Source organism: Paroedura picta, chromosome 2, assembly GCF_049243985.1.
Source record: "Paroedura picta isolate Pp20150507F chromosome 2, Ppicta_v3.0, whole genome shotgun sequence".
NCBI lineage: Eukaryota > Metazoa > Chordata > Lepidosauria > Squamata > Gekkonidae > Paroedura > Paroedura picta.
The window spans coordinates 30,724,392-30,748,490 of NC_135370.1; the positions used below are offsets into that span (position 1 = coordinate 30,724,392).

The following is a 24,099-nucleotide window of genomic DNA, read 5'->3' on the forward strand; positions in this document are numbered from 1 at the left end:
TTGATTCCATAAACAAGGGAGTCTCTGTCTCTTTATTTTTCAGCTTAGCCAGAGAGATATTTATAGGAGAGAACGATAAATCTTCCAAGGGTGGTTGTACTCATACAGGATGTTTCAGAAACCAGAGCAATAAATACAGGACAGGGTAAAATTAGTATGTAGGTCACTGTCCTTTTCTCTTAAAGCAAAGCTGAATCTCAGGGGAAAGCGCAAGGTGTTTTCACAAACCAACAGGACTGCCTGGTGCTTCTCTTACAGCCGCTTCTCAGAGGCTGCCGTGCCACTGATGCAGCTGGCTAGCCAAAAGTCAGAATAATGTAGTTTGATTAGGGTGCTGGGTGGGCAAACCCTTTTTGCAAAGCATCTCTGGGAAGCCCTTTAAAAAGGTAAAGGTAAAGGTATCCCCTGTGCAAGCACTGAGTCATGTCTGACCTTTGGGGTGACGCCCTCTAGCGTTTTCATGGCAGACTCAATACGGGGTGGTTTGCCAGTGCCTTCCCCAGTCATTACCGTTTACCCCCCAGCAAGCTGGGTACTCATTTTACCGACCTCGGAAGGATGGAAGGCTGAGTCAACCTTGAGCCGGCTGCTGGGATTGAACTCCCAACCTCATGGGCAAAGCTTTCAGACAGCTGCCTTACCACTCTGCGCCACAAGAGGCTCTGGGAAGCCCTTTAGACACATAAAAATCCTTGTTTGTCTGGTGGAATCCCGAGAGAGACCAGGGCCCTGCCCAAACTTTCTGAATTCTGCAGGGCCTGTAAGATGGAGCTCTTCTACTGGGCCTATGGTTGAGGTCAACTGGATAACATCTACATCAAAATCCTTGGCTTCCCTCCCTCCCTTTCTCCTCCGACTCCTCCAACATCTCTCTGGCTACAAACTCTTATTGAGCTCAGCAATCACGGCTGATGCAAACAGTGATTCATTGCAGTTTTAAAATTCTTAATTTGATTTTATACATGATAATTGTATTGGTTTTATGGAACTTTAGACGGTGTAAACAACCCCAGGATGGTATGTCTGAGAGGGGCAGTATGTAAATAGCTAAACAAACAAACAAATAAAATTCTGTTATTGTAGCACAGCACCTGCTCCTCCAATATCCCCTAATGCTGGGATCCCCAGCTCCCCAGTGCGGTGGCTGTAGGTAAAGTCAACACCATTCCTACTGCCTACCAATCCTTAGAAAGCGCCTGGAGTTTTGCCCAGGTAGGCTCCTGATGAGCCACACAGATTTTAAATAACAGCATATTCACAACAGTTGCCACAGTGCTGGCATGATTCTCCCTCTCACACCACTTTCCCAGCGTATTTTTCAGTCAACACCCTTTTGCCTTGCTTTTGGGTCTCGTGAGTGAAGCTATGTCTCCTGCAGCAGCCATTTTGTGGTTCATGACACCTCCTGTGGCAGCCATCTTGTATCTGTGTCCATCACTCTTTCTCAGCGTTCTAAAGGAGCCATCTCTTGGCTTAGCATGTTTAGAGAACCCTGCCCTAACCTAAATATGTCTTTTTACTTATACTTATACTTACTTTTATATATGTCAGTGCCGTCAATTCACTTACGGTGATGCCAGCAATGGTCTTTCAAAGCAAGTAAGAAGCAGAGGTGTTTTGCCTTTACCTTTCTCTGCAGTCATCTTTGCTGATCTCCCACCCAACCACGCCTGTTGAGCTTCCAAGATCTGACAAGATGGGCTACATCAAGCAACTTTTCTTCTGTTTTCTTTTCACAAGAGCCATATTTTCACCTGTACTAAGCTTACGTTGGTTCTAGTGCCATAGGTTGTAGTAAGTGCTCTTGTTCAATAAAGCTTAATAGGCAGTTTGAGTAGTGTTTTTGGCAGCATTGACAAGGGATGGGATAGAATTTGCCTCCTCAGGACAAGTCTAGGAGTCTGAAAAATGTTGGAGAGGAAGGAGAAGCTACTTAAGAAGAGGAATTTTATATTATTTTTTTTCCTGCCGGAAACCTCCACAACTGTGTAAGTTAGCTATTGTTTGCTTTGACTGAAAGCTCTGACTAGATTTTTCTGCTCAGGCAGCAGGAGAATTTGGTTAAAAAAATTTATGACAGGATTTTATAGCAGGTTTTTCTTTTCTGGTTCTTTAGACCAGGGGTCGCCAACCCCTGGGCTGCGGACTGGTATCGGGCTGTGAAACCCTTCGTACTGGGCCATGGGGGAAAGGGAGGCACCTCCCTCTGCAGCGCGGCATTCACTGCACCAGGAGCAATCGGCCGACGAAGCGGCCAATTTGCTCAAGCCTAGACCTGCGATCCATTGTTCATGATTGTATATAAAATGTTTTTCCCCCAGCGTTTCTCAGTTCAGTTCTGCCTCTTGTCACACCATGCCAATCTCGCTCTTTTCCAATGCTCATGACAGATGAATGCTCTATCTCAATCTACCCCACAAGGCTGTTGTGTGGATGGCACCCCCCCCCCCCAGCCAAGCTGCTTGCCCTGCTGCAACTCCCGTGAAAGGATCGTTTGACCCCCAAAGGGGTCCCGACCCCCAGGTTGAGATCCACTGATCTAATCGATGTCTCAATGTTGTTTTCCTAACAAAGGATTATTGGGAAGGATTCTCATGCTGGCAATCCTAAAGTGTGCTGTTCGTACACAGCTATATACAATAGTGCCGAGGGACAAAATAATATGTTGAGAAACTTTTACCTTAAGCTGGACAAGGAACTTCTGAAAGAGAAGTCTGTGCTGTGAAGTTCTGAAAACTGAAGAAGTTAGCAGTGTCTCCTGAAAACTCATACCCAGCCACAAATTTTGTTAAGGTGCTGCTGGACTCTTGGTTTTTTTCTATTGCTGCAGACAGACTAATGTGGGTACCTACCTTGATTGTTGTGCACACTGTTAACATTTAAATGTTTGTCTTCCACCACTACTTCCCCAAGCCTTAAAATAAATAGGTTTGGTATATATCCATGTGTGATACTTGTGATGAAGGATTGCAGTTGTGACTTGCTTTGAAATGCTGTAAATAAACTCATTTGGCAGTGCAGCCTATGACAGATCTTCCCTCTTCTGTGATCTGTCCCCCCCCCCCCCCGCCAATCTAGAATGGTGAGCTTTTAAAGTGTCAAAATAATATGAATGATGTAGTTCAAAATAATGTGAAATATGATGTTCTTTCATAATGTTGCATTTACATGGAAATGCCTTTTCTCTGGAAGAAGATAAATCACAAAATGTAATATTTTTATGCTTACGTGTTTATAAAGAGGCATTTGGAAACAAATGTCTATAGGAGGTATGAACTGGGGTGGCCAGAATGGACACAGAATTGACAAAACCTATGGTACAAGTAGCCCTTCTTGCCTCATGTTGTTGGGATTATTTAGAATCGTAGAATCATAGAGTTGGAAGGGGCCATACAGGCCATCTAGTCCAACCCCTGCTCAACGCAGGATCAGCCCTAAGCATCCTAAAGCATCCAAGAAAAGTGTGTATCCAACCATTGCTTGAAGACTGCCAGTGAGGGGGAGCTCACCACCTCCTTAGGCAGCCTATTCCACTGCTGAACTAATTTGGCGAGGGATGGAGTGCCAAGCGTTTTGGGGAGATAGTGGTGGAATAGGGACTACAAAAGTATCAAAATAAAGACTGAGAGATCGGAAAATGCGACTATTATCATTATTAAAAGAGAACAGTAATTAACCCACGCATACACAGATTACTCAAAGTTAATGTTGTGGATCTAGTGCAGGGGTAGTCAAACTGCGGCCCTCCAGATGTCCATGCACTACAATTCCCATGAGCCCCTGCCAGCGTTCACTCATGGGAATTGTAGTCCACGGACATCTGGAGGGCTGCAGTTTGACTACCCCTGATCTAGTGTGTCTATCTAAGTAAGATAATTGACAAAGAGTCAAGTGAATGTAGCAGGTTAGATTTACACAGGACTCCTGTTCCGGCCAAGAGGAGGTAGGGGGAGGCGATGGGTAGCCTAACAAAGATGGTGAATGGGCTAACATTCTAGCTAAGGTAAATAATTTCTCTGCTTCCTTGGGTTATTTTGTCTTGGATTTAATGGTAAAAAAAATATTGAGGGTAATACTGGGATTTTGATTTCTATCAATATCTTAACTGGGGAAAAAATATAGCGAAATCTTTTGTGGAAGCTGGTCAATTTACGTTAATCTCCCAGTCAGAGTTTGTTCTGCGGAGTGAGAAAAATTGTATATTAAAGCTGCCAGGTGACAACAGCAATTCCTTTGTCATTTTCTTCTGGTTTTAAATAATAAGGTATGTTGTCTTCTGGAGTAATAATGAATATGTTTCTTTACATACTAGAGAACAGTCGAACACAATCTTTAACAGTAGCTTTTTCTCTGAGGTAAAAATCTTCAGAGACACACTGCCATTTTCTTTTGTTTACATAAAGTTAATGTGGTTGTTACATTGTTTTGTTTGACATTCACAATACTGAAGTAGTGATTACTTCATTTTCTGACAGATAAACCCGAACATGAACAGAGAAACTCTCAGTCTAAATCTCTCTCTGACCATTTCCTCACTGGAGGATTTGCACCAGGGGTGCAGTCTGGAGTTTGATGCAGGACAGGCTACCCCACCTCTTCCTGTTCCCGCATGGGGGAACACTTGGCCCGGGACACCTTGTCCGCCCTGTATTTGTGCTACTACACGGGAGCCTGGACAACGAAGTTCCTAGTGTGGAAATGGTCTCTCTCTCTCTCTCTCTCTCTCTCTCTCTCTCACTCACACACACACGTACGTCAAAAGCTGACTGTCAAAATGGAGCACGTCCATCATGCATGCAGGTGTGCATGCAAGGATGCAAAACAAGAATTGAAACGGTTTTCACCAGCTACAGTGATGTATGTTTGAAGGAAAAGGTGTATTAGCTTCTTGGCTTTGGCTAAAATGAGAAGTGTCTGGAACTAGCTTCCTTTTTCCTTGCTAAAATGTCTTTGTCAGACAGTTCAGGCCCTCTCCCTAGAACTTGCTCCTCAATAGTATCTCCTCATTTTTTTTTGGTAATTGGGTGCAGCATCTGCTGGAGTATCATCCTGTCTGTCAGAGAACTGGATTTCTTTCAAGAGATGGCTGTTTTGGCCTGATCTGGTAGAGGCCTGGTCTAAGTTTGTACAAGCGGACCATTACTGTGAACCTGCAGCACACTCAGTGGCCAGTTGCAAAAATGTGGACTTCTCTTATTGGAAGAGTTCGGCCACATGAGGAGGAGGAGGAGAAGAAGAGGCGAAATTGGTTTTTATACCCCACTTTTCACTACTGAAAGGAGTCTCAAAACGGCTTACAATCACCTTCCCTTCCTCTCCCCACAACAGACCCCCTGTAAAGTGGGTGGGGCTGAAACAGCTCTGACAGAACTGTTCCGTGAGAACAGCTCCAACAGGACTGTGAGTAGCCCAAGATCACCCAGCTGGCTGCATGCTGAGGAAGAGTGGGGAATCAAACCTGCTCTCCAGAAAAGAGGCCGCCAGTCTTAACCACCACACCAAACTGGCTCTCTTCCATTCCAGGCTGGTTGGACTGGAGATTTGAGAGCGATTTCCAGGTTAACGGCTTAATGAAACTTCCAAATAGAGTTGTGAGCAGTCACCTGTTAGAGGTCTGCAGATCCCAGTATTCTTCTCACGTCCCCCATTGTGCAGGCCTAACAGCATGAACCAAAAGCAAGAGATCCGAGGTCCCTGTTTCAGAATGCTGATTTCTAAACGGCCTGCTGGGCCATGCAGAACAGATAACATGTCACTGGGGGGAAATGTTGCCAGCTGGGGCTATCCAAAGTGAAGAGGGTTTCTGTCAGAACTGCATCAACATGATCTGTTCCATTAGGAAAGCATCTCGCCCAGAAGGCCAAGGCCCGTCTGCATGAGCCAGCCTAAACAAACCCGTAAGAATTGGCTTTGACATTCTTATGTTTCTGCTCAGAGGCTGCACCTGGAGCACAGCTTTCAGCAGCATTGGGCCACCTGCCGAGTAACGCTGCCCATTAAGGGGAAGCGACTGCCAGGACATTTTGCCCTTGTGACATCCATCTTTCATGAAGTCGAGGGCTTTCATATTCAGTTCAGAGCTGGAGGCATTCGACAGTCTCTTTCCCTTGCCAGTGATTTGAGTTGGGGTGTACTTTTGTTCAGCTTTCTCCTGGACTGGACCATTTCAGGATGCAGAGAGGCACCACTTATTTCAGGGTTTTTTTGTGGGTTTTTTGGGGGGGTATGTTGACTCCAGTTGAAATGTCCTTGATAGCTGGCCCACTTTAGGAATAAAAAAAGGAGCATGCACAACAGCAGAAGCATGGGACTCACTTCCAGAAGTTTTGTCGCTCACGTTGGGATCTGGACCCACACAGGGTGAGAAATATTGATCTCTTTGAATGCCCACGTTTCAAAGAAAACCTCCCTACACAAAGAGAATTAGCATGCCAAGGGAAAGAAATAGCATCTTTGGGACACACTAGCTCTTAGGTCCGTAGATTCAGAGACCAGGGCCTATTCTGCACACAATGGATAATGCACCTTCAATGCACTTTAGATGTACCTGTTCTGCACAGAAAAATCCAGCTACCAAAGCACATTGAAAGTGCATTACCCTATGTGTGCGGAATGGGCCCAGGATGCTGGGAGTTCATTTCAGCTGTTTATTGTGACCCCAGAATGATGGTACGAGAACCGAAACTGAACTAAGGAACCACCGACAACCCCAACTTGCATGCAATGCAGCAAAATAGATCTTCCCGCCAATGCTAACTATTGGTCAGCTTTATTTTAAACTGACTAGATCCAGTTGTCGGGATCAAACCTTGCAGTGTCTGATTACACTGCAGGGTTAAGATCCTGCCTCAGACCTCAAGTTCGGTCCTCGCCAGAACTATAGACACAACGCTAGCCTTTATTGGAACAGCAAGCATCAATATGGAAGACGGGCGTTCAGTGTGAGTCTTCCATCTATGTTGTGAAATTGTACACTTTCAGGACAGTTGTGTTACCTTTTGCTTAGGTTTAAATGCTGTCCAGAAGTTCTTATTGCTGGAGAATCATAGGGCAGATTGCATGGATATTGGTCTTTTTTGGGTCTGCCTCTGTTGTGAAATATTTTGAGCTAATGCAGTGATGTGCAAACTTTTGTCTGTTGGGTTGGATTGCACATGTGAGTCATCACTTAACGTTTCTGTCACTGGGTAATGTGTCGGCGTTCCCTAGCTAATAGTAGATTTCTCAGCTCTGAATAGAAAGACAGGTAGCATTAAGTGGTACATTTTCCACTTATGAAAAAGTAACGTTTTTGTTTGGGCCTAGTGACAGTGAATCTAGTGAAATGTGGTATTGTGGGCAGATAATTTATGACCAGCAGGACAAATGCGGCCCATTGACCTTGTGCTTATAATCCTTGGTGCTTATAAAACTTTTTGTTTGCATTGTCTGAAGCAGGCAGTAAAACATCTACATATTAGCAGCTACAGAAGGACCTGTATTCTGATTGGTCAGTCACAAGTTATATGGACTAGCAGAACCTTGCAAATACGTCCACAGAAGCTGCTGGCCAAGAAAATCATGCATTAAACCTGCTTGTTTATCATAGACTGCCTACTCAAGGAACATAAGCCACCCTATTTTACACAGGACCTCTCAGGTTCTGACTGTTGTTCCAAGCCCATGGTGGAACTGTTCAGGAAGGAGAAGCCCTGAGTGAATTGTTTGTTGGCATCATTCTAAATTTCCTCCATAGCGCTTCTGTTCAAATCAGTCTCACTACAGAGTATCTAGGCCAGGGATTCCCAATCAGGGATCTGCAGCAGCTCCAGGGGGAGTCCACCTCCTTTCCCCTCTTGCCTCTCTGGGCCCATCATTGGCCATGGGGGGGGGGGAGTTGACATGACCATATATGGCCATATGGCCATGTGACCCAATAATTTTTAAAATTAAAAATAATTAACTCCCACCCAATTGAGGAAACCTTTCCAGGGCCGTCTAGAAACCCTTGTTGAAAAAGCTTGACTCAGTCTACAGATTCCAGGTGGCAAGTCGTACAATTGTAGCAGCACATACTTTGATAATGAAAAGGGCCTCTGCTTATCTGTTGCTGAACCTGTCTGAGTCTCAAAGCTTATTCAAATTTGAACGTGTTATAATTTGGTTAGTACGTTATCAAATGTTAATTTGAATGGCTCATTAAAGTAATCACCAGAAATGGCAAAAACTTTCCTATAGAATCGCCGAGGGTTAGACACGACTGAACAGATAATATCATCAGCATCACTACTACTACTACTACTACTACTACTACTACTACTACTACTACTACTACTACTACTACTACTACTAGTAGTAGTAGTAGTAGTAGTAGTAGTAGTAGTAGTAGTAGTAGTAGTAGTAGTAGTAGTAGTAGTAGTAGTAAAAAATCTTATAACCCACCCTTCCTGTGAGGCTCAGGGCAGCTAATATCAAAATATTGTATCAAAATTACAATCACGATAACATTAAAACATTAAAAACTGTTTACATTTGTCCCCATACATCAAAACTCAGTCATAGCCATTGGAGAGGGCTTCTTCCTTTGGGTAGATAGATCTGTTCTTCATATTCTATCATATGTTCCCTCAGGGAAGGGGGCCTGCCAATTGGTGTTGTTGCGTGTTGTATTCCTGGGTTCAACCGTAGGCCCTGTAGAATAGCTCCATCTTACAGGTCCTGTGGAACTGAGTAGATAGTATGAAGTATTAAATCGTATTCTGCAGCTGTACATGTGGATTTTGCTCACTTATACTACTGGGCATTTAACAAGAATTTTTGAACTTGTGGGCAATTCTGTGGTGTTCAGCCTACACAATGGCATTCCAGGTAGCCACCTAGTGTTTGCGTGTGTGTTCGTGAACTGGTCTTCGGCTTGTGTACCACGCAGCGAACACACCATTCTCTTGTGTAACAAGTATTTATCAGGCAGGGAAATCACACTTCATCTGTTCTGTTGTCTCCATAACAACAAAGAGTCTTAACAACAAAAGAATAGCCGCTGAGGTTGTCACCTAAAAATCTCATGTTCACAGTATTGTTGATAGCAACGCAGCAGATGTCATAGCAAAGGTTACTAATAGACAATAATAGGCACAGCTCCTACCACCGAGGAATTTCATGTGATGTTTTTTACACAGAAGCGTATCGGAGATTTAAGGCTGATGCAATTGGCATTATTGCATAAAGTATACATAATGCTAGGCTATGTTTTTAGGTGTTGTAGAACAGGGGTAGTCAACCTGTGGTCCTCCAGATGTCCACGGACTACAATTCCCATGAGCCCCTGCCAGCAAACGCTGGCAGGGGCTCATGGGAATTGTAGTCCATGGACATCTGGAGGACCACAGGTTGACTACCCCTGCTGTAGAAAACGGCTTTTTATCTTACATAACGGAGTAAATGGAAGAGCATTTGCTACAAGCCTTACACGCTGTGAAAAGCCTTTTTCTACCAGCTGAGGGAGCCCACACAGCTTGGTATGACTTTGGGGAGGGGAGGAACAGATTTGTAACCGTAGGTAGATCTTCCCCTCAGTTACATGTTCTTTTAAAGGCTTTGGGCTAGTTGCTGTAAGGCAAGTTTGCTGATAAGTAAGTAGAATGTGGAGATGAGTGAAGCAGGAGTGATATGTAAATAACAAAGAAAACCTTATTTATTTACCGGTTAGTTTTAAAGGACATGCCAGCCACGCAGGTCTCCAGTTAGTCAAAACCTAGCTGAGGCACATAAATGTTAGCCAGTTATGGCTTCAGGGTGTGGTTTTCAATTCCCTTTCATGCTTTCAATTACAAACAGGCTTTCACTTGGGGCCGTGGTTCTCAAACTGGGGGTCAGGACTCCTTTCGCTGCTGGGCAAGCAGCTTGGCCAGGGGGGTGCCACCCACACAACAGCCTTGCAGGGTATATCGAGATAGAGCGTTCGTCTGTCTGGAGCAGCAGAAAAGAGCGAGATCAGCATGGTGGGACAAGAGGCAGAACTGAACTGAGAAACCCTGGAAAAAACCAATTTATATACAATCATGAGCAATGGATCGTCATGCCATTGGTCAGTTTCAGTTTAATTTCTGTGAAACAACCCTTGCATAGTTTTATGGTTGGGGGTCACCACAGCATGAGGAACTGTATTAAAGGGTCGTGGCATTAGGAAGGTTGAGAACTACTGACTTAGGGGCTACTAGGCTGGGCCCTTTCTTATCCACATATAACATTCTACCAACACCTGCCGTTCCCAAGAATTAGCCTAAAATGGTATAAGGTGTGCTCATTACCAGACAGGCTTAAAAACTGGGTGTTCTGTCCTTTCCCAGAGGAAAGGTTAAAACTGCTTGGCCATACCATCAGGCAGAGCTCTCCTTCAGACTGTCTGGGTTGTTTTGTTTTCTGAGGCAAACCCAAACTGTCTTTGCACTCTCCCTGAGGCAGATATGAATTTCATCTATGCTTCCCTTCAATGTCCCATCGCCTTTGAAAAAATTATTGGATGCTGGAGCAGCGCTTCCATAGGTTCAGCTGAATGGACACCCCCAGTGGTCTAGCTTGAACATCTCAATTGCTCTGGCCTCCACGCATCCTCTGTGGCCACACCTAACAGTGCTGCAGGCGGAAGGCCAGCCTCAGAAGCCCTGCTCCCCGGCTGGCCTACTCCAGGCCCAATGTCATCTTCTGCCTGCGAGGAAGCACAGGGAGGAAGCCTGGCAATGCCACAGGTAGAGGGCCGGCCCTGGCAGCCCTGCTTGGCAGCTGGGCTGCTCCAGTCCCAGGTAACCTCAGGGAGCAGGAGGAGGAAGGCTGGGCATGCTTGGTGCCGTGGGTGTAGGGCCAGCCCTGGCAGTCCTGCTCAGTGGCTGGACCGCTCCAATCCCAACACCATCTTCCACCTACAGGGAAGTGGGAGAGGAGGGCCAGCCACATGGGCTAGTGCCCGTTGCCTTTCTGGGTGCAATGGGCTTTGCTTCATTTATTTATTACTTTCAATCCACTCTGCCTCTGGATTTTGCTGTGTGGAAGGGCAAATAAAATTAATTAAACAAACAAACAAATAAATAAGAAAACTATTGCTGAAGAGGATTGAAACCGCATTATTTACGATACATGTGATGTCACTCCCCCTCCATAAATGCCCAATCATTCCTTTGCCATCTGTCAATCAGTGTGATCACTCGTCTTGAGAACTATAAATAGGGTGGTGGGTTCTCAGTCTTTGGAGATTTTTAAACAGAAGCTGGCTAGCCATCTGACGGCGAAGCTGATTGTGTGAAGGTTCAAGGTGGTGGCAGGTTACAGTGGATGAGCGATTGGGATGTGAGTGTCCTGCATGGTACAGGGGGTTGGACTAGATGACCCAGGAGGTCCCTTCCAACTCTATGATTCCACGATTCTATGAAATAAATAAAAATATAAATAAATAGTTCCTCTTGGCCAACCTCTACTCTGCTGTTTTGTGCAGGCTTTTAAATGTAACTGCCTGTTATGGGGGCAGGTCCCAACCCTCTGCCTTTTTAAATAACTTTTTATGTGTTTCTGCAAACCTCCGGAGTATCCCAAGTTCACAGAAACACATACTTTAGCCTTAGGTGGCCCTCTTGTGTGGATTTTTTGATCTGCATGGAGAGCCACCCATTGTTTTTAGCTATACAATAATGACTTATATTATGCCACATATAAATACCACATTAATTATATTATTATGCCACATGTGTTGATCTTTTGATCTGCATGGGAGAGCCGTCTGTTCCTAGTAGATGTATGACAATGAATTGTATTATACGTGAATACTGAGACATTTAGAAATCTGTTTTAAAGGCTTTTAAACACGTTCGGTTTGTCATCCACACAGACGCACACACATATTATGGGGTGTATGTATACACTTCAGAATAGATGCACTAAAAAGGCCATTTATTTTTTTAACGAAACATTTCTGCTGCTTCTAACTTCAATGCTACGATGCCCCTATTTATCTTAATACTTTGCATTTCAATCTATTTAAGTGTTTCGGAGGAAAAGCTCTCATAAATGGATTTAAAAAAAAATTAATAGTGATAATCCATTATAAGGGGACAGCTGTGTTATCTCTGATGCTCGGTCTAGGATAGTTTATGAATGCTTTTTCATGGAACACAAAAGCACCCATAATGGAACAATCATCTATTTAATAACCAGTTTCCAACATTCTGTGTTTTAGTCATAGGATCTGAAGGCTCATTTCTTCCTTCACAATGTTGGTGTCAAGAAAGAGGAAAGGACAATACCTCCTGAGCACATACTTTCTGTGTGTGAAACCCCAGATTTGATCCTCCACAGCTCCAGTTAAAGGATTTTAGGCAGCAAATCTGGGAAAAGAAGAAGAGTTGGTTCTTATATGCTGCTTTTCTCAACCCGAAGGAGTCTCGAAGCAGCTTACATTCGCCTTCCCTTTCCTCTCCCCACAACAGATACCCTGTGAGTTGGGTGAGGTGGAGAAAGCCCTGATATTACTGAAGAAGAAGAGGAGTTGGTTCTTATATGCCGCTTTTCTCAACCCGAAAGATTCTCGAAGCAGCTTACATTCGCCTTCCCTTTCCTCTCCCCACAACAGATACCCTGTGAGGTGGGTGAGGTTGAGAGAATCCTGATATTCCTGCTCGGTCAGAACAGCTTCATCAGCACCGTGGCGAGCCCAAGTTCACCAGCTGGTTGCATGTGGGGGAGTGCGGAATTGAACCCGGCTCGCCAGATTAGGAGTCCACACTCCTAACCACTACACCAAGGACCTACTTAAGTGGTGTTTTCTCCCACCTAGGTCAAACAGTACTGGGCTAGTAGATGGGTCAGTGGTCTCATTCAGTATATGGCAGCTTCAAGATTACATAAAGCAGTGCTGAAATTTTGATGCTTTCCTCTTTTCTGCAGGGTTAGAGCCATAAAAAATTAATTATCTGCCACCCTCTCTTTTCTTTCCTGGAGAAGAAGAACAAAACATCTGAATGATTTAGGTCTTCCTCCCAAGACCAGAAGCAGTTTCTTTTGAGAGAGAGAAGATGAAGGATGGAGCTTTGCTTAGGGAGTGAGGCCACCAGGGATGTAAGGGAGGTGGGACGTTATCAGAGCAACATTGTGGAATGCTCCCCTCTAAGCACCTTCCAGTCTGTCCAAGTGATGTTGTGTATTTATTCCACCGGAAAGTGCAGGACCGGGTACAAAGTTCTCCTTCCCTCCATTTTTATCTACACTCCAGCCATATAATGTAGGTTAAGTTGAGCCTAAGTGACTGGCCCATGGTTAACCACTGATCTTGACAGATGAGAGGGAATTAGAGTATAGGTCTCTTAGGTTCTAGTCCAACTCTCCCACTATAGCACCCTGATCTTTGTGCACCTTTCATTGCTGAACTGCATACGTCAGACATCGAGAAACCACAGAATATGGTTAGAAACCACAGAATATGATTAGGACCCCTCCCCTTCTCACCCCATCCAGGCCCATCATTGGCCATTTGGGGAGGGGTGGGTGAGTCAGCTTGACCATATATGGTCATATCACCTGATAAATGTTTAACACATTTTTAAAGATATAGAAAATCCCACCCATTTGGAAAACCCTTCCAGGGCCATCAAAAAACTCCAGGGTTTCACAAAACCTTCGTTGAGAACGCCTGCCCTATAAAGTACGTATTTTAAAAAATAAAAGCAGCAAGGGATGTGGACTTTTCCAAATGTTTTCTCCCTGGTGACTTTTAATTGGGGGGTTGGGGAGTACTATGACCACCACAATAGAGAAGAGTGGCTAAGGTCTTTGCTTCTGCAGGTGGTAGATAATAAGGTCTGGCTTTTCCAGAATGTGGCAGCAGCCCTTGAAGTCTGAAATGAATGCCAGTACTTGTAAGATGTTCTTTTTGTTTTGTTTTGTTTTGTTTATTTAGATTACTATACCGCCCTTCCCTATAGCTCTGGGCAATTTACATTAAATGTTGTGGAATACTTGCATAGAATTTTAAAATCTTTAAACCACCCGCGGCGACTAAATAAAGCAGTAAGGGCTGGTGGGGAGGAGTTAGGGCGGGCTCTGTCCGGGATAAAAACTTGGAGGAGCGAATCAAGAGCCGCAAAGCGGCTCCTGATTCGCTCCTCCGAGTGCCACTCCAGGGCCAAGTGTCGCGCGCCTCCCTATTGGTCACTTGGCCCGTCTCCCGGATGCCACACCTCCAACTCTGCAGTCCTCCCGAACAGCCATCCTCGCCGGATGGCTGCCAGGGAGGACACTCACCCCACGCCGCTGCGGTCTGGGGAACCTGCTTACCCGCCGAGCAACTGCCCTTCGCCTCTGAGCTGCCTGCGACCGGCTCCGCCATCCACTACCGCAACCATCCCCGCCCTTCCCACCCCCACCCCAGACATCCCTCATCCGCCAGCTCCACCGCCCGCAACCTCCCCCCCCATTTCCACTCCCCGCTTCGCCGCCTTGACCTTGGGTTCCCGCTCGCTGCCGCCTCCACGCCCCGACCTCCTGGCCCACCTTCCCTCCTAGTGGCCCTCCACTATGTCTGCCGCCGCCGGTCCACGAGACCCCAGCCTACATGCGGCCCACCACCCACGCTTCTCCATGCGGCCCCAAAATGGCCGTCGCCATGACGGGCCCGCCGTTGCTGCTCCACGCCGCCAGTGCAAAGTCCTGCTTGCCCCGCACGTCCCTCGCTGACCCAACAAATGCTGCTCGCCTTCTCCACGCCGCTGCCGCCCTGCGCGCCGCACAGCTACCAGTGAGTCGCTCCCAGGACAGGGGGCCACAACGGCTACACCCCCCAAAAAATGCCCGCCTGCCCAGCCGCCCGCTACCACTCACGCACGCACCTAGTGCCCGCTGTATTTGTCCCACAGCGGGCTTAATTTCTAGTAATACTATAAATAACAATCATAACATAACATGAAAGCCAGAACAGTGTTTTAACAGTTGAAAGTTATTTTTAACAGAACAACTACAATCCCTGGGCAGGTCAGATTTGTCAGTCATGGAAGGGCATCGGGGGGAGGGGGCGGGGGACCAACAGACGTTTGAGTCTGTTGGCCACATGCAAATGCCTGGTGGAGGAGCTCCCTTTTTGCAGGCCCTGTGGATTTGTGGGAGTTCAGGCAGGGCCGTGATCTCTTCAGGGACACCCACTTTGCACTAGACAAAGAAGGCTGGGGGGGGGGGGGACACATTTTTACTAAGGTGACCAGATTTTAACATTGGTAAAGCGGGACACCATTGACCCGGGGGGGGGGGGTTCTTGATTAAAAACTTAGTCTATATGGAGCAACAAAAAGTTTCATAGAACGCAAAAATAGTATTGTAATATATATATTTTTAATTTCAGCATAAGTACAATTTGCCAGGTGCCCCCAGATGTCCCTCCAAAAGTGGGACAATCTGGTCACCTTAGTTTATACTGTGCTAGCGCAGCAGCAACAAAATAGAAAGGCCATGGGTATGAAGGTTGGGATACCGTGCACTGACTTGTGGGTAAGCTTAGAGGGCCTCGCTTCATAGAATGGGTAGGAAAGCAAGTATGTTTTCAGCAGAGTAGAGGTTACCCCACTGAAACCAGGGCACTTTGGAGTCGTTCATAGGATTGGACTGTCAGTCACAGACAATCTGTGCATCTGCCTGGTATGCAGCCTCCCGCTGACCCTGACGTAATGCACCAGGCATGAGACTCATTTTAGTACATGTGATGATGAAGGGGTGGTTATTATATAGCAAAGTCTCGCCAGCCAAGATTTATTCCCCACTCCATCCTGACTTGCAGAAAATGCACCAGGTCCCACTCACGGCCGTGACCTTGTTTCTTGTCTTCGTTATGTCTCGCTTGGCATCTTTTGGATGAATACAGCAGTGTGGATTTTGAAGCTATTTGGAGATGAAAGGTGTGTCCAAGTGTTTTGAAAGTTGCGTTGCAGATTTTGTCCACTTCCGTCTAGGATAAGTGGAACATCTTAAGTTCAGGAGCAGTTATGTGGAACATGGGGAGGTAGCGTTGGAGGTGAGTTGTGTTCCTTGAGCATTTCTGAGGGTGAATGTTGTTTCCTAATTCAGTTTGTTTTGTGGGGTGATCTGGGAGAAATAATTAGAGCAGGCAAAGTATAATAATCACTGGCAGTCTTCAAGCAAAGGTTGGATACACACTTTTCTTGGATGCTTTAGGATGCTTAGGGCTGATCCTGCGTTGAGCAGGGGGTTGGACCAGATGCCCTGTATGGCCCCTTCCAACTCTATGATTCTTTGATTCTATGATTGGAACCTGTGCCGCTGTCGCTGCTCAATAAATTTAGTTGTGAACTATTTTCTGTGAGAACCAGTCATTAATGCTAAATTCATTTGTAGAATAAATGTTAACTTATTGTTAGGCTCTTCAGTGATCAGCACCTTTATTTGATATGTACAGTGGGGTGTAGTGGTTAAGAGTGGTGTCTTCTAATTTGCTGAGACGGGTTTGATGCCCCGCTCCTCCACATGCAGCCAGACCTTGAGCTCATCGCAGTCCTGTTAGGGCTGCTCGCACAGCAGTTCTGTCAAGGCTTTCTCAGCCCCACCTACCTCACAGGGTGTCTGTTGTGGAGGGAAGAGGAGAAGGTGTTTGTAAGTCATTTTGAGACTCCTCCAGGCAGTGAAAAGCGGGGTATAAAAACCAATTCTCCTTCTTCCACTAGAATCTTCCTTCCTTCCTTCCTTCCTTCCTTCCTTCCTTCCTTCCTTCCTTCCTTCCTTCCTTCCTTCCTTCCTTCCTTCCTTCCTTCCTTCCTTCCTTCCTTCCTTCCTTCCTTCTGTTTTTATACCTCCCTCCCTTGCAGTTCAGGGCAGTTCACATATCTTTGACCGGACTAGGGATTGTAGTGTTTGGTGAGCTAACTTTTCAGAACCCCCCACCTCACATAACCACTTTAATAAAATCTGTTTCAGTCGTGGAAACACAATTAGTTGTGTCCTGCCGGCTTTTCTCCTCAATCTTGCTGAATCCCCTCCCCTTTTACGGTCACCGTCCCCTCACGGCTTTTGATCGTATCGATCCCATAATCCTCAGAATAGTCCAACGGATTGTATCCCCCGCTTCTGTTCTGCTAAGAGCAGTCAGGGCAGTGCCTGCTTGTGAGGGTCTTTTGCATCAGTGGCCTGAGCTAGTGGTGAGAGTGCTGCGCTTAGATGAAGGAAATGGTAGAATTGCTCGTAAAAACTATTGCTGTGATTGTTAAAGTCATTTTAGACTGTACTGCAGTAAAAAGAAAGGTTATTTGGCCAGTATGAACAACCCTTTTAAAGGCAGTCTTCAACACACTGGCCCTAAGCACATTTACTTGTGGTGGTGTTTTGTTGGAAGAATAGGAAAATTGCTTTGGAACAAGTCTGCTTAAGGATCAGGAGAAATTTTGTCCTCCTTCGAGCCTGTTCAGATCCAGTGGCTGTGCTGGACTTCACTGATCCACATGGTTTCCCTTGTATGCCCTGCGTCACTGAGCCAGTGGTATGGCAGATCTGCATTTAGCATGTACTTACTCAAGCTGTAACCCGCAATAGACTAATTTAGAGATCAGTTCCATCGTAATCAGTGAGATTTACTTGAAAGGAAATATGTCTGAAGTAGTCACATGCTCTAGAATTAACATTTTCCCATTCCAAATGCATCCTCATTTTTTTGGTCTGCTTCTGCTATAGAACTGTGTCACAAACCGATAGTCTGAAGATAATAACCGTTCCCCCTGGGTTTCTTTTTTGAAATGTGCCTTTAAGGGACTGTGATTCATCGACTAGATAAGCTGCAATACTTGGATTTAAATGGGTTTATTCCCAGTAAAACCAACAGGATTCAGATGGTTAAATTCAGTCATTGTGTATTCTGCAGGTATTTGTTGTTGCTCAGCTAAGTGCAAACATTAAGGCAGCCTTTCTCAACTTTTTTTTGCTGTTAAGAAACCCCTGAAACATTCTTCAGGCTTTGAGAAACCCCAGAAGTGGCAGGATCGTGCGGAATATGGTTGGGAAGCATAGCTGTGTGCATGTCTATCCAAGGGCCCTCCCCTTCCACCCCCTCCAGGCCCATCATTGGCCATTTGGGGGGGGGGCAGGTTGACATGACCATATATGGTTGTATCACCCAATAAATGTTTAACAAACATATTCAAAATTAATTAACTCCAGTCCATTCAGGAAACCCTTCCAGAGCTATCAAGAAACCTCAGGGTTTCACGAAACCCTAGTTGAGAAAGCCTGCATTAAGTCATCTGTTAAGACATTAATTTCTTATTTTATTTATTTATAGTTATTTATATTTTAATTTATATACTTCCACTCTTGGGAGTACCTTCTTGTGGCAGTTTACAATAAAACTGTAAAAATACGATATAAAGCCCCTAAAACCCCCATGCAACAGACAAATAGCATCATGATCCAAGTCTCCGTCCTCCTTAAAACCCCCTTAATACACAACCTCATCAGTAGGCCCCTGGGCGCATGCTGGGAGCTGGGAGCCTGGTCTTAGTATTGGCTTTCCCAATGATCTCAATTATTATTTTACCTAGGCTGTATGTTAATGCTCCAAGTAATGGTAAATAATGGGTTCCGTTCTTTCTTTCTTAGTTCTTTTCTTTGATTTTACATTGCAATAGGACACCCTTCTGCTATTAATCAGCTTGTCCACTAACTTTTTTCATATCGTTTTAATATAATTGCCTTTTTAAACTATATTCCTAGTTCCCTTTCCCTTTCTTTTTATTATTCCGGGGGCACAGAGGAGAGACTCATAAAATATTTGTGTATTGTCCCCACTGAATGATCACTTAGTCGGGGAATACATCGTTCACTTTGACTCTCCCCTTCTCAGTCAGGCTACCCAGCATGCTAAGTATTTTCACTCGTCTTTCATCTCTTTCCAATTTGCTCCTGACTCGTAACGAGACGCCAGCGTCTAATAAACTCATAACGTTCATGAGTAGCAGGAAGAGGAGAACGCCTGCCTAGTGCGTGCCACATGCTTTGTGGCATTTGGAGAGTGTTAAATCAGTCCCATGACTAGACAAATCCAGACAACTAGGATTTCATTGAGGGAAAAGTCATACCCTTCAACATTGTAGAGATGAACACGGGGGCATATTTCCAACTTCCCTATTATGGTGCCAGCGATTACTCTTCAAACCCCCTTCCCCTTATTGTGGAGCTTTGTTCTCCTTGATTGTATACAGCAGGGGTAGTCAACCTGTGGTCCTCCAGATGTCCATGGACTACAATTCCCATGAGCATTTGCTGGCAGGGGCTCATGGGAATTGTAGTCCATGGACATCTGGAGGACCACAGGTTGACTACCCCCGGTATACACAGGTTTCATCAATTTTATAATGGCCTCTTCTTCACTCATTTAAATGTCAAGAGGACTTCCATCCCGCTAGGCCAATGCGATCACATCTCGGAAGCTAAACGATGAACAAGGAGAATGTGGTGAACAAATCAGAATGAATACATTGGGATAACCAAATAAGTGAATAATAAAAGATGAAGGTGCCTTAGACAGCTTATGAAGCTCTGTATGAAACAGACAATACCGGATGTCTGTTCTGTGAAAACCACAGTCATTTGAGAAAACTAAGCTGAGAACCAGCTTGGTGTAGTGGTTAAGAGTGGCAGCTTCTAATCTGGAAAGCTGGGTTAATTCCCTGCTCCTCCATATGCACCCAGCTGGGTGATACTGGGCCAGGTACAGTCCTGTTACAGCAATTCAGGCTAAGCAGTCCTGTCAGAGCTCTCTCAGAGGCACCTACCTCACAGGGTATATGATGTGGGGAGAGGAAGGGAAGGCGATCGTAAGCTGCTTTGAGACTCTTGTGAAAAGCAGGGTATAAAAGCCAACTCTTTGTGGTCTTCAAAGTATCACAGACAAATGATCTTGGCCTTCTAAAGCGTTATTTTTAATGGACTAGTTCTTCCACCTACTAGGTTATCCCAATGTATTAATTTAGATCTTGGTAAGCCAAGATGGGTCAGCCCTGGTTAATATTTAAATGGAAGACAACCAAGGAAGTTCACAGTCGCTATACAGATGTCCGGCATGGCAAACTCCCTTTGAATGTCTCTTGCCTTGAGAACCCTACTGGGTTGCCATAAGTCAGCTGTGACTTGGTGGCGCTTTCCACTGCCACCATAGCTGCGTTACTGCTTTATCAAAACCTGGGATTCCCCTCCAGTTATAAGACGTCTGGAAGCAGTGACAAGCTGGCTCAAGCAGAGCCCTCTGAAGCTTAATCCTTCAAAGATGGAGGTCCTGTGGTTTGGTAGGTAAGGCCCAGGTGACGAAGTGTGACTGCGCAACCTAGATGTGGTACAACTGTGAGTTGCATGCTCAACCAGGAACCTGGGTACGACCTTTGACACCTCCCTCTCCATGGAGGAGCAGGTCATAAGAGTAGCACGGCTAGAGTTCTTCCACCAAGCCTAGTACCCTACTAGTACCCTACCTGGCCCCAGAATACCTAGCCACAGTGATCCAGGCAATAGTCACCTCTAGGTTTTATTTCTGCAATTTGCTCTGTGCAGGCCTACCCTTATCCCTGATCCGGAAACTTCAACTGGTGCAGAATGCAGCAGCCAGGGTCCTTACAGGAACACCTTGGAGGGCCCATATACGGCCCATACACCAACAGCTGCACCGGCTACCAGTTGACTACCGGATCAGGCTTAAGGTTCTGATAATCACCTTCAACTTCATACGTGGTCTGGGCCCTGAGTATTTGAGAAACCACCTCTCTACCTATGCCCCCCCCCAAAAAAAAGCAGTACACTCTACCAACATCAGCATACTGGTGATCCCTGGCCCTAGAGAAGTTCACCTGTCATCGAACAGAGCCAGGGCTTTTTTGGTCTTGGCCCCACCTCGTGGAATGAGCTCCCAGATGACATCAGGGTTCTGCCAGAGCTAAAATTCCTCAGGGCCTGCAAAAGGCAGCTTTCCCACCAGGCTTTTGGTGAAGGCTAATGAAAGAAACCATCAACCAAAGCCAATTTAAGACTCCTTCGGGTAGTGAAAAGCAGAGTATAAAGACTAATTCTCCTTTTTGTGTCTGTGCACTTAAGCTGAGTGGTATTCTACATGGGGGTCTTTCTCTCCTGGTCTCACGTGCATCATGATGACATTGAAGCTTCCTCGTTAGTAAACAACACATCATGTTGATAAAATGTATCAACGATATTAATTTGAAATGCTAGTGACACCTCCATGCTGTTTTCCCAGACACCTCTGCTGCTGCGTTGTTGTTGATGTGCTAATGAATCAAGTCATGAATGCATCATTAGATATTGCTTTATGTTATTGACTCTTCAGTAAATCGTGCAATAAAGAATCCCCATTTGGGCAATGAAACGATGGGGTGTATTAGCCGTTAAAGACTTTTAAATTAAAATCTACTGTAGCAGCAATGGCATAAATTTTAAATGTCTACGATCATGGCTTTCAATTGTTCATAAATAAGAAAGCTGTTAACGTTGATTTTGTTGGCTATCAACCTGCTGAAGAAGAGGCATATCGATCCTTTGAGCATCGGTGGGCCAATTAGCATTGTGATAAGATGTTATCAATATTTCAGGTGGTGTTTTTTGTACAAATTGAGCACGAGTAGTAGGTAAACATGTTTTTCTCTGCTGCTAACAGAGAAAAATAAATCAGAGCTGCTATAATTGTTGCTGATCAGTATTTCTTAACTTTCAACTTGATGAAATTGAGGTGATTGGGTGGGCAAGTAGATGTGAGGTTCCTGCATTCTGCAGGGGGTTGGACTAGATGATCCTGGAGGTCTCTTCCAACTGAGAGCCAGTTTGGTGTAATGGTTAGGAGTGTGCACTTCTAATCTGGCATGCCGGGTTCGATTCTGCACTCCCCCACATGTAGCCAGCTGGGTGACCTAGGGCTCGCCACAACACTGATGAAATGTTCTGACTGAGCAGTGATATCAGGGCTCTCTCAGCCTCACCCACCTCACAGGGTGTCTGTTGTGGGGAGAGGAAAGGGAAGGTGACTATAAGTCGTTTTGAGCCTCCTTCGGGTAGAGAAAAGCAGCATACTCTTCTTCTTCTTCTTCGTCTTCTTCTTCTTTATGATTCTATGAACTTCTGTTGTATCTTGCAGGTGTGACCCCGGTTGACAATAAGCCAAGATCGGTTGCTGAAAAGATAATCTATCTTTTATCTGACTGTGTTGACAATGTCACACATAAAACTTCCTTGTTTGCTTTGGCTGCTAGGAAAATAAGGGACAACGTTGTCACCGTTAAAACAGGCTCTTAATATTCTTGCATCTCTATTTTTGCATGCTGTTTCATAGTTCTATGGTCTTAAATTTCATGGATTTTACAGTTCATTTTATTCTATTTTATTGTTTATAAACCTGTCTCTTATATTTTGTAAAGGCCTGTGGCTATGTACAAATGCATTTATTGCCAATAAACCAAGAGTAGCCAAGCTGTGGCTCTCCAGATGACCATGGACTACAATTCCCATGAGCCCCTGCCAGCACATGGAGGGCTCATGGGAATTTGTAGGTCGTGGACATCTGAAGAGCCACAGTTCGACCATCTCTGCAAATAAACATGACAGCTAGTGAAACCTATGTTACTTTTGTTATTCTCTTCCGCCTATGCCCTTGGTGGGCTGTGTAGTAAAACAAACAGTATGGTAGGATGCTGCAGAGCTCTGGGTTTCTCCTCCTTTGCTTCAGTTCTTTGACTGCCACTTGTGGAAGGGAAGGGAAATTCTGGGCACAGCGACCTCATGTCACACAATTTGTGTTTTACAACCTTCTACTGGGGAGCAAGAAATCTGTCTCCAGTAAAGTCTGCTTTCCACCTCAGTAACTGAGGTGAAATTGGCCTCAACCAGAGCCAGGGTGTTTTTGGCCCTGGCCCTGATGTGGTGGAAGGCTCTGCCAGATGACATCCAGGCCCAGCGGAACTTTAACCAGTTCTGCAGTGTGGAGGCCAGAGTTAGCATCGAGAAGATGGCCTCCCTGCCCGAAATTCCACCCACTGGCAACTCCATGTGCCCTCACCTGACAGAAATCCATGTTAATAACTTATAAGAAGAGGTGGCCATGGGTTTTCAACTGGACTAGATTTTAAAGCTAGGTTTTAACTGCATTATATTTAACTAGGGGCCAAGCCCGTTGCCTAGATAGGCGAGGGGTAGGGGTAGAAGAACTCGGTGGATGGCCTCTTCCTCCCCCCAGGACCTGGAAAGGCTGCAGGCTGGGAGCCCTTGGGAAGGGAACTCACCAGCAGGGGCAGCTCTCACATAACAGGAATCTGCAGCCTCTGAGCCTCGGAGGGAAGTGGAAGGAGGAGGGGGTAGTCAGGGGTGAGGGACAGAAGGCGATTGGCTGGCTGCTGGACAGGCAGGCCAGAGGAGGCACTCAGGGATGGGACAGCCACCCTGAGTGGGTGTTAAGCGCTGAGTGGCACTTAAGCCATCACTCCTTCTCCAAGGCCTTCTTAGAAATATATAATGTGGAACAGATTGTTACTTTGTATTCAATTATTATCAAAAGCTGCTCCGAGCCCTTTTGGGGAATGGCAGGGTAAAAGGTAGGCGAGTGAGTGAGTGAGTGAGTGAGTGAGTGAGTGAGTGAGTGAGTGAGTGAGTGAGTGAGTGAGTGAGTTAATGGGCTATCTTGAATGTTGATTTGGTACTAAATAAGATGCTGGATACATTAGAATAGTTGGACCATTTCTCGACCTGTGAGGAGTGCTATTTAGAATCAATGAAATATATTTTGCTCTCCTTCTTCCCATCTTTTTTAACCTCAAAATACCTGGAATTATTATACAAAGCTGTTCTGGAAGAGGCAATGCTACCTTGTTCTGATCTCCAGACTGAGCATCTGTGAGTTTTCTTGGATGGAATATGCCCTTCGTGGGGTGCTGTAAGTAATAGCGGTTTGTACTTTTCTGCCAGAGCTCAGAAACATTCCCATATCTATTATTATGACAAAGGACCTTATAATACCTTTTTGAAAACACCAAATCCATTGTGGCTTGAGCTGTTTCCCAACAAAAGTACATTTCTTCAGGAGCAGGCTTTGTGAACATATCC

The 24,099-nt window shown here is 45.4% G+C and overlaps 1 protein-coding gene across 8 annotated transcripts in view; it reads left to right on the forward strand.

Moving 5' to 3' along the window:
• Positions 1-24,099, forward strand: part of ZNF385B (zinc finger protein 385B) — a 281,902-nt gene that overhangs the window by 117,852 nt on the left and 139,951 nt on the right. The window contains exon 1 of one of the 8 annotated variants that reach the window (XM_077319566.1): positions 15,669-15,905. The exons of the other annotated variants lie outside the window; for them this stretch is intronic. Coding sequence (XP_077175681.1) covers positions 15,899-15,905 — 7 coding nt within the window. The 5' untranslated portion in view covers positions 15,669-15,898. Of the gene's footprint in view, positions 1-15,668; positions 15,906-24,099 lie in introns of those variants that run through there. 8 annotated transcript variants of the gene reach the window in all.